Below are 11,993 nucleotides of genomic sequence, written 5' to 3' on the forward strand. Positions count from 1 at the left end.
TGCATGTGGGTACTTGAATGAAAGCTCTTGATGCGTGTACCATCGGGATGAGCTTATATCTTTAAAAATGTTAATAATAAAGCAATTACGTTGTATTTTGTTCATTGATGATATTTTTATCGATATAAGCTCATTCTGGAGTTACACTTATCGAGACCTTTTATTTGAGTAACCACATCAATTTTTCATATATATACATATATATATGTATATATGAAAAATATATAAAAAATGCATGTGGGTACTCAAATGAAAGCTCTTGATGAATGTAATGTCGAGATGAGCTTATATCTTAAAAAATGTCAATAATACAGCAATGACGTTGTATTTCGTCTACTGATGATATTTTAAACGATATAAGTTTATCACGACATTACACTCATCAAGACCTTTCATTTGAGTACCCACATAAATTTTTCATATATTTATATATATTATATATGTATATATGAAAAATATATCAAAAATGCATGTAGGTACTCAAATGAAAGCTCTCGATGAGTATAACATCAAAATGAGCTTACATCTTTAGAAACGTCAATAGTTGAGAAATGACCTTATATTTTTTGAAATATTGACATTTTTAAAGATATAAGCTCACCCCGACATTACATTCATCGAGACCTTTCATTTGAGTACCCACATCAATTTTTCATATTTCATATATTTATATATATTATATATACGTACATATGAAAAATATATCAAAAATACATGTGGGTACTCAAATGAAAGCTCTGAATGAGTGTAACATCAAGATGAGCTTACATCTTTAAAAATATTAATAATAAAGAATTGATCTTATATCTTGTGGACTATTGACATTTTTAAAGATATAAGCCCACCCCGACATTACATTCATCGAGACCTTTTATTTGAGTACCCACATCGATTTTTCATATATTTATATATATTATAAATATGTATATATGAAAAATATATCAAAAATGCATGTGAGTACTCAAATGAAAGCTCTTGATGAGTGTAACATTAGGATGAGCTTTTATCTTTAAAAATGTCAATATTTAAGAAAGTACAATGCAATTTAACAAACGTCATAATTTAATAAAGCAAAATTGTTATCTTTTTGTCATATAATCTGGATTATACTAGCTACTATCTGAAATTTTTTTTTACCACAGATAACACTGAGTATAATCTGGAATGATATCTAGTTTCATCTTGTTCTTTCCGTGTTGGAAATATTAAAAATTTTTTTTCAATAAACTCTCTATATATTTATATTTAAAAAAACAGTACTTAAACTATACTCGACCTAAAAAGTTACCAATTAGTAAAACAAAAAATATAAGCATATATTTAACTGTTTGACTGTTTTAAACTATAAAACTAAAAAATACGTATCATCTTTATCAATATTTATCAATTAAAATTACAATTATAAGTGCGTTATTTATTTATTCAAAATTAATTTATAAAAAATATAAAAAAAAGTATAAAAAAATGTAGCTATCTGCTCAATGGGCCAGCAATATAAATTGACTAATTAAAAAGAAATTGTTAAAAAAAAAAAAAATTGATAATTCACAAAAAAAAAAATAAATTGATATTAGCACGTGAAAATTGCTGAGCATCCGCGAGATGTGCCTCTTTTTTCTTTAACCGTGCGAACTGAGTCTTGATATTTTAAAAGCAAGACGGTAATAAATAAATTAAAAAAAAAAAAAAATAATAATATAAATCTATTTTTACACAATTTAAAAAAGCCAGAGCTCATCGATAAATTAAATTTGGCAAAAATACATCTTGCTCCGTAGTTTCGTCTATTTTTCTAAATTGTGTATCTTCTTGACGTATCAATAATTAAATTAATAATTTAATAAATTATATTGATTAATTGAATTATAAATATTTGTATCTAATAAAAAAAAAACCCTTTGTATTTGCGTCCGGGTGTTTAGATTCTTTGTAAACAGCTTTTTTCTTGAATATACTCGTGTGCTCGATAGTTAATTGGTAGGTACTAATATAGTGTTAATTTATTGATAATTTAATTATTATTAATTAATTAATTAATTATTAATCAAGCCTTCCTTTGCTACACTCCCCCGTAGTATTAATCACTGTGTTATTGTTTTGTTGATCACAAAAAAATTATGTAAAATTCGGCGCAGCGCGTTGGACATGTTAAATTATATCTTCTATTATATTTATAATTTATTATTATTATTAATATTGTGTTATTATCATTATTATTAAAAAAAAAAATAATTTTTACACCAATATTATTGTAAAAATTTTTTCAACAATAACATAAAAAAAGTTACTATTAATTTAGCTTAGTATTATTTATTTACCTCAGCAAAGCCTTTACTTTAAAAGGTAAATATTTACAAGTGGGGTCCATCCTATTTTTGGCCATGTCTAGGTAAAAAATTAAAATTAAAAAAATTTTTTTTTAATTCTGCTTGTTTTTAAGTCGCACACTGATAGAAGGAATTATTAAAAATTAATAATTTAATTTATTTGAAGACAATTATTTAATTTATCAAATTATAATAAATATTTTTAACATTAAATAAATATTTATTTAGGAGGAAAGTACATTTATTAATAGTTAATAAGTATTTATTAATAGTAAACAAATATTCATTAACAAATAATAAATATTTTGTTGAGTGAATTTGTTTTGCTTGCAATGTTATATGATATGAAGATTGCTTATAAAAAAAAATTTTTTTTATAAATTATTTGCATTAATTATATTACATTATAATAACGTTTATTGTAAAATAGCAAATTCTATCACAGCTCATAATTATCTTTTATATTTTTAAATATTAGAAACGTTAATTTATTTAGTGAATTTAATTATTATCATATATTCCAGCTGTAGGATTATAAAAAGTGTCAAAAGAAAATTTTTTTGAAAATTTGTAAAATTGTCATATTCAACTTTTTTTTTTAAGTTCATTTTTTATGAAAAAAAAAAATATATATATATATATATATATATATATATATATATATATATATATATATATATATATATATATATATATATATATATATATATATATATATATATATATATATATATATATCAATAAAATCAAATAGAAATTTCGTTCAAAAAAATGAAAATTAAAATGGTTGACCCCACTTGTAAATATTTACCCTTTAAAATTATAAATATTTAAAAACCGTCCATAAATTTGTGTATTAAAATATAATTTATTTCTGAAATTAAAAACGCATTTATCAAGACCAATTTGTTATTTTTCATATTGATTATTAATTATTAATTAAATAATTGTTAACTGTATTTTTAATTATTAATTACAACTTTAGTATTAATATTTCTTTTTAATTTGTATTGTTAAGTAACATTGGTGTTTACTCACCATTTTTTGTTAGAGTAATTATTCGAATGTTTGTAAATTATTTAAGTATAAATATATATACAAACTGAGTGTTTTTTATTTAAAATTTTTTATTGCTTCAAATATCATTTGAATCTCAATAAAGCAATCAAACCTTATTTACAAATCTCCTTAATTATTATTAATAAAAAAAAAAAATATACAATGCTACAAAATATGAAGATAATTTATAAAATGTTACAAAATATATAACATTTTTTCTTCGTGATTTTTTTTGGTTTTTAGTTAATTTTTGTAAAGTGTTAAAAACAGCGAACACGAAGCCAGCTCGTAATATAATACAAAATTCAGTAAGTTAAATTCTTATATATATTTACTCAAATACTGACTTTCTGAAGATTTAAATAAATAAAAATTAAATTATTATTATTATTAACAAGTGCATTAAGCTAGTACTTTTGTTTATGACCAAGGTCTAAGCGCAAGCTGGTGATCTATGTGCGGGATTTTAAATTAATAGAAGGAACCTAAATTTAAATAAATTAACTTCTTAAACTTTGAAGCCGGTTTTTCATTTCTTCGAGCTCGGTGTCATCTTCAGCTGGCTCTTCTTCTTCTTTAGACGTCGACGCGCCGGGTGTTTCTGTGACAACTGCTGGTGCAGTTCCTAATTGTCCAGCAGTTAATTCCCACAGAACCTTTAAAAAAAAATAATTTTATCAATAATCCATAAGTTAAAAGCCCCAATTATTGACAGGGGTCTAAATATTGACACCCTAAATTATTTTTAAAAATATTTAATTATCTCTAATGAGAATAACTATCATATAAATTTTTATTAAATTCTAATTAATTAAAAAATTGAAAAAAATTACTGTCAGTTCAAAATATTAAAGATTAATTATTAAAAAAAAAAAAAAAATAAAGTTAGCACCAATTCATCAAACCAGCTTACGAGCGTCTATTTTTACACGCTTTATATTAGCTTTACTTGTATGTCAGTTTGTCAGTATGTCAGTAACTCTCCGTGGGTAATTTGCGCGCCTGAATATTTTTGATAATCAACAAATAATAGTTTAAAAAAAAACTAAAAAATCACGCTTTTATAAATAAACCAAACTAAAAGTAAAATAAATAATAGTTTAAAAAAACTAAAAACACGCTTTACATAGAAAACCAAACTAAAAAATAGAAAATAAATTTTAATAAATTTAAATTAAGAATAATGTTAAAAATTTCAATAAATATAAATTAATAATAGTGTAAATAAAAAAAATGTATTTTATTTTAAAAAAAGCGTGAGGTGCATGGTGTCAATAGTTATAAATATTTTATTGACAGATATGAGTAGAGTGATTATCATTTTGATAATATCTTAAAAAGCACCCCACGCTTTTTTAAAAATAAAATACATTTTTGTTATTTACACTATTATTAATTTATATTTATTGAAATTTTTAACACTACTCTTAATTTAAATTTATTAAAATTTATTTTCTATTTTTTAGTTTGGTTTTCTATGTAAAGCGTGTTTTTAGTTTTTTTAAACTATTATTTTATTAATGGTAGTAGTCTGGTAACTTATGCCTATTTTCATGACTTCTTTGGAGGGTGGTTTTTTATAGGAAAATAAAAATGAATTATCTTGAATATTTAGAGTGTTTTTATTTACATATTGAAAATATAAAAAAAAATTTATTTGAAAAAATTTAATAGTTTATTACTATTATTATTGTCACTCTAAGTTGGAACCTCAAAAAAAATGCACGTGGGTGGCCCGGGTCCTAACTTTTTTATTTTAAATTTTTAAATTTTTAAATTTCAAATTTTAACAGGCTGTTCTACACACTTATATTTCTCGTCGGTACTAACGAGAATTTTTTTCACCCCTAACTTTTTATTTTACAACCCTTTCTTTGCTAAAATAAAAGGACTTTTTTTTTCAAAGTCCGCCATTTTGTTATTTACCCTTGAAATTTAACTTCAGTAGTTCCGACCAGAATGACATGTCTATAGATTAAGAATAATCAAGAATATTTGATTTCAGATAACATCAAGAGCCAAAATCACCCGGGCCACCCACGTGCATTTTTTTTGAGGTTCCAACTTCGAGTGACAATAATAATAATAATAAACTATTAAATTTTATCAAATAAATTTTTTTTTATATTTTCAATATGTAAATAAAAACACTCTAAATATTCAAGATAATTCATTTTTATTTTCCTATAAAAAACCACCCTCCAAAGAAGTCATGAAAATAGGCATAAGTTCCCAGACTACTACCTTAACAACTTTGGTTAGAAAAGCATTTTTTTAAAATGCCGATATATATCGCGTTACTAAAACCATAAGGGCGTATCTCAAAATATACGCCCTTATGGTTCTGCAGAACCATAAGGGCGTATAAAAAATTTTTTTTTGCTCCAATCAATGTAAAAATGTTGAAAACATTAACATCTAGGGAAAAAACGAAAAAAAAATTTTTTTTTTGTGATACGCCCTTATGGTTTTAAGGAAACATTTTTTTAAAACCATAAGGGCGTATCCTATTTTTTCGGTTTATTATCAATTATAGATCAGAGTAAGAAAAAAAATTGCAAAGATAATAGAAATATCACTCCACAACTTAATTTATGTCAACAAATATTTATCTAAGTGAAAAAACTAATAAAAATTAAGGAAAAATAAATTCATAACAACTTGAGAACAATCGGTATGTCTTCAAGTTAATAAAATTACCCTCAAAATTTTTCTAAATTGATTTTTTTTTTACTTCAGATCTATTTACAATTAACAAAAGAGTTTTGTAAGCCATTTAGAACTGTAATTTTGAAAAAGTCATTCAAAAAGAACTTTGTTCTTGAGAATTGTTATGATTCTTCAATACCAATATCTTGAAGCAAGTTTGAAGACCTAAATCATTTTTGTATATCAGGCACTGTCCCACAAAATATCATCGGTATTATCAAAGTTTAATTTTCAGCCATGGTCATAGTTTATAAATTTTTTTGTCATTATCTAGTTAAAAAAAAAATTAACACATCTTTTTTTTTACTTTTATAATCTTAGACACAGATGATCCTGACGATGGAGATGGGATGGCATGGTAGTAATACTCTGATGAATTTATTTTTCCTTAATTTTTTATTAGTTTTCTCACTTAAATAAATATTTGTTGACATAAATTAAGTTGTGGAGTGATATTTCTATTACCTTTGCAATTTTTTTTCTTACTCTGACCTATAATTGATAATAAATCGAAAAAACAGGATACGCCCTTATGGTTTTAGAAAAATGTTTTCTTAAAACCATAAGAGCGTATCACAAAAAAAAATTTTTTTTTCGTTTTTTCCATAGATGTTAATATTTTCAACATTTTTACATTGATTGGAGCAAAAAAAATTTTTTTATACGCCCTTATAGTTTTAGTAACGCGATATGTAGGTGATACCAAGTTCACCGGGTCGTCTAGTTATTTAATAATAATAAAATAAAATTGGTACCTTGTCTACTTCCTCATCAGCTTCATCCTCCATATCCTCAGAATCTTCAATAGAATCCATAGTCTCATCTAGCATCTCTTCAATAATTCCCGCCTTCATCATCTCCTTAGACATTTCGCGCATCGTCGCAGCAACTTCCGGGACTTTTATCAACGACTGCATCGCCTGCATTACTTCTGTAGACTTTGACAGTGAACCAGCGACTCTTATCGTCGCCAATTGGTTATTCATCTGCATGGATATTGACTTTAAATGCGCTTGTGATGTTTTTATTTTATTGATTGATTTACGCGCTCGTATTATTTCTTTGGCTAATATTTTACACACGTCCTTGTCATTTTTCTTAGCCGATTCCTTTAATGATTTTTTCACTTTTTCTTCTTCCCGCCTGATCGCTGAAAATTTTTTTATTATCTATATTATTACCTTTTTTTTTTTTATCTATTTTATTAAAAGAATAAAAATTCTGTGGCCAGGATAATCATATGATACAATCGATTGTTTTAGTAAAATTTAGTGTCATTGCAAAGGTCTTGACTTGAATTTGTGCTTTTTCAAGGTTCCATATCATTCTCATCGATAGTCAATTTATTGTGATAAGTATTTAGGCTGCATTCGAAAATGCTCTATCTCTAGATACATAGTTAAGAAATGACCTTGTATCTTGTGAACTATTGACATTTTTAAAGATATAAGCTCAATCCGATGTTACATTCATCAAGACCTTTCATTTAAGTACCCACATCAATTTTTCATATATTTATATATATATATTATATGTATGTATTTATGAAAAATATATCAAAAATGCATGTGGATACTCAAATGAAAGCTCTTAATGAATGTAATTTAGGAATGAGCTTATATCTTCAAAAATGTAAATAATAAAGCAATGACGTTGTATCTTGTAAACTATTGACATTTTTAAAGATATAAGCTCACCCCGACATTACACTCATTAAGACCTTTCATTTGAGTACCCACATCAATTTTTCATATATTTATATATATTATATATGTATATATGAAAAATATATGAAAAATGCATGTGGGTACTCTAATGAAAGCTCTTGATGAGGGTAACATCAAGATGAGCTTATATCTTAAAAAACGTCAATAGTTAAGAAATGACCTTGTATCTTGTGAACTATTGACATTTTTAAAGATATAAGCTCACCCTGATATTATACTCACCGAGACCTTTCATTTGAGTACCCACATCAATTTTTTATATATTTCATATATTTATATATATATATATATATATATATATATATATATATATATAAATATATGAAAAATGCATGTGGGTACTCTAATGAAAGCTCTTGATGAGTGTAACAACAAGGTGAGCTCATATCTTCAAAAACGTCAATAGTTAAGAAATGACCTTGTATCTTGTGAACTATTGACATTTTTAAAGATATAAGCTCACCCTGATATTATACTCACCGAGACCTTTCATTTGAGTACCCACATCAATTTTTTATATATTTCATATATTTATATATATTATATATATATATATATATATATATATATATATATATATATATATATAAATATATGAAAAATATATGAAAAATGCATGTGGGTACTCTAATGAAAGCTTCTTGATGAGTGTAACAACAAGGTGACTCATATCTTCAAAAACGTCAATAGTTAAGAAATGACCTTGTATCTTGTGAACTATTGACATTTTTAAAGATATAAGCTCACCCTGATATTATACTCACCGAGACCTTTCATTTGAGTACCCACATCAATTTTTTATATATTTCATATATTTATGTATATTATATTTATTTATATATGAAAAATATATCAAAAATGCATGTGGGTACTCAAATGAAAGCTCTTGATGAATGTAACATCACTGTGAGCTTATATCTTTAAAAACGTCAATATTTAAAAAAGTACAGTGTAATTTAAGAAAAATAATTATTCAAAAAAGCAAAATTTTATATATTTCTACTTCATAAGTTACAGCAGTCACATAGTGACTGCAAGTTTGTTAATTATTAATCATTTTTAATAATGACCCTGAAGTTAACTGACATAAATTTTTTACCAATGAAATTACTATGAAAATAATTTCATCCAAAAACTCTACATATAAAAATTTTAAAAAAATTATCAGTGGAACTTTTTTAACCATTTTATTTTTTTTGCAAATAATTTGTTACAGAAATTAAAAAAATTGACAATTGTGAGCTAACTTCATTATCATTTTTAATTATTACAATAAAAATTTTTAAATTCATTTCAATAATCTAATAATCTATAAATATCTATGATTAATTGTCAGTAATACACCCAGTATAAACACTTTGATGTTGTAAGCATATAAATTGTAACTTTGCCATTATCTTTAAATGACATAAAAATAATGACATTGTTATGTTCTTGTAATGACAATAAATATATTTGAGTATATGACTCACCATTAACCTGCCGATCCAACTGATAACCTTCTTTTCTCAACTTATGAGTCCATTCTCGTACCTGTTAATAAGATAAATAAATAAATAAATTATTTATCAACTTAAAATTAGCTACTTACTAAGCAGAGGTTATACAAAATAAAAATAAAATTTTCCTTTACCTGTTCCTTTGGATTTTTCTCATGAGTTTTTCCAAACAAGCCCATTTTAGGTATATATAAGTACTTCCCTTTTGTGTTTTTATTATTACTTGTAAAATAATATAATAGCTAAGCAGAAACGTCAAATCCAGAGTAAAATTTTTTTTCTACGTTCTAAAATCGCTCTAAACGCCATCTGTCAGATGTAAGTTTAAATTTTTAATAAAAATTAAGGGGTTGCAGTCAACTAGTCAGACTAACAACATTCCGAATTAATAAATTACTAGAACTTAGAAAGTAAATATTAAATGTAATTTAAAATAATTAATTTTACAAATATTAAAATTCCGAAAAATATAATCTTAAACAAAGAAAAAACTAAAGCTATATTAATAGAATCTTTCAAAGTCACTAAGTCTCAATAAATTAAAAAAGTTTGGAAAATCCAAAAGTGCACGCCTCATAACGCTCAATCATTTTTTAAGAAAAAAATTAATTGTATAATTGATTAAAAAAAAAAAATTATAATTAAGTAATTTCTTATAGAGTATTTTTTATTTTTTTTTAAATATCGGCGCCCTTTTTTCTTGTTATATGCGCACGCAGTCTAAAAAAATCTAGCTTGATCAAGTGGCGCCAAAGTTTTCACGTGACAAATAAGAAAAGTTCGTTTGGCTTTATACGGTTGTATCCGTGAATTTTAATAAAAATTCAATTAAAAAAAAAATACATAAGCTAGGCCACTGATATGAAATACGGACCCAGTTCATCGAATTCTTAAACTAATAAAAAAGGTCCGGTCTTGAAATATCAATTTGTTCGGGAGTAATCGTTGGTACATCCAAAATGGGGTGACATCCGGACGTCCACGTAAAATTTTTTTCAAAACGTTTTTTTTTTTTTTTCAAAATAGCAACATGAAATGATTTTAGAAAGTAAAAGATGGTTTAATTTAAGTGTTTTTCGGTGTACATCTACTTATATTATTGAATAAGTGTAATATGGTTGTGATAGAGGCATTTAAAGATCACAAAATTGCTTGATCTTGACGAGTCGAGTATAAAGCACAACCTCACGCGCTTCGCGCTATGAGGCGTGCAAAACATAACAACGAAAATTTATACGCCAAAATAAATGAACAGACGAACACTCATTTAGCCGAAAAATATCAATAATTTTATATTTAGATTAGAAAGTTTTTTAAATTAATTATTTTAATTCATTTTATTTTAATTTACAAGCATGTATGGAAAACACTCAAATTTCATGATTGTAAAGGTGGACCATCTAAGAAAAATTTCCAATTTTTTGGATGAGTAATTTTCGGCCGAATCATTATTCGGATAGATGAGTACTTATTCGGATAAATATACTTCGGAACAACCCTTTTTCGAAATCAAATTAATTTTAACTCTTGAGGAATATAAGATTTATAGTTACTTTTATTCGATAACCCGATGTTTTATAATTTACAAAATTGTTTTTCGGCTGGTATTCTAATTAAGCTAATGTAATTTATAAACTTTGATTGTAGCGGAATTTTAAATTTTCTAGAGTTTTAATAATTCGGAATGTTGTCGATCTGACTAGCTGACCGCAATCCAAATTAAGTTAGTCGACACTCAGTAATTTTTGATTTTTTAAAAAAACTATTTTTAAAAAATTTCAAGTATAATTTTTAAAATTATAATTTTCTACTTGTAAAAAAATTTTTGTTTCTATTTTTTAAAAATTATTTTTCAATAAAATAAATTATAAAAATTTTCAAATGTCGGCTAACTTAGATATCTATATTTTATTTATAAAAATTAAGTTAGCCAACATCTGAAAATTTCTGTAAATTATTTTTAAAAAAATTAAAAGAGCAAATTTTACATGTAGAAAATTTATGACATTAAAGTTAGCAGTCACTTGACTATTTTTTAATTGTTTTTAACAAATAAATTTGATGGAAAAAATTATTTAAAAAAAATTGGATTTTCAATTTTTTAAAATTTCTACATGTCAATTTTTTTTTTTCTAATTTTTTTTTGTCATCATTTGTTACAAAAATTTTTTAAATTATCAAATATCTGTATGAAAATAAAGTTAGCCATTTAAAAATTTTTATAATTTTTTTTTATTAAAAAAATTATTGCAAAAAAATTTTCAATTGTAAAAAAGTTCAAAAATTATAAGCGCAATTTTTTAAAAATATTTTTTAGTTATAATTTAATAAATTAAGCATAATAAAAAAATCAAAAATGTCGGCTAACTTTATTATTATAATATGAGCTAAATTGATTTTCATAGAAAATTAAAAAAACTATACGTGCAATTTTTTAAAAATTATTTTTAGTTTTAATTTAATTAATAAAAAATAGTTAAAAATTGTTGAATGTCTGCTAATTTAAGTGTCATATTTTATTTTCATAATTTTTACCATCAATAGATAAAAAAGTTTAAAATGTCAGCGGTAAAAAAGCGAACTTCACGTTTATCGTCACAATTGGTGTTGTCATAAAGAAATATAATAATAAAAATGGTTTATTTTATTTATCACGACAGCGGAGTAATCTC

General features: G+C 24.4%; 1 protein-coding gene across 1 annotated transcript; it reads right to left on the minus strand.

Annotated features, from left to right (window-relative positions):
* Positions 1-3,434: 3,434 nt before the first annotated feature.
* LOC123272045 (charged multivesicular body protein 3) lies at positions 3,435-9,619 on the minus strand. Its single transcript, XM_044738656.1, has 4 exons — positions 9,456-9,619; positions 9,295-9,355; positions 6,851-7,245; positions 3,435-4,042 (listed from the first exon to the last, which is right to left on the minus strand). The coding sequence occupies exons 1-4, from the start codon at positions 9,498-9,500 to the stop codon at positions 3,887-3,889; spliced, it is 657 nt and encodes a 218-aa protein (XP_044594591.1). The 5' UTR covers positions 9,501-9,619; the 3' UTR covers positions 3,435-3,886.
* Positions 9,620-11,993: the final 2,374 nt, after the last annotated feature.

The sequence above is a fragment of the Cotesia glomerata genome, linkage group LG9 (genome assembly GCF_020080835.1).
Source record: "Cotesia glomerata isolate CgM1 linkage group LG9, MPM_Cglom_v2.3, whole genome shotgun sequence".
In the NCBI taxonomy this organism is placed as follows: Eukaryota; Metazoa; Arthropoda; class Insecta; order Hymenoptera; family Braconidae; genus Cotesia; species Cotesia glomerata.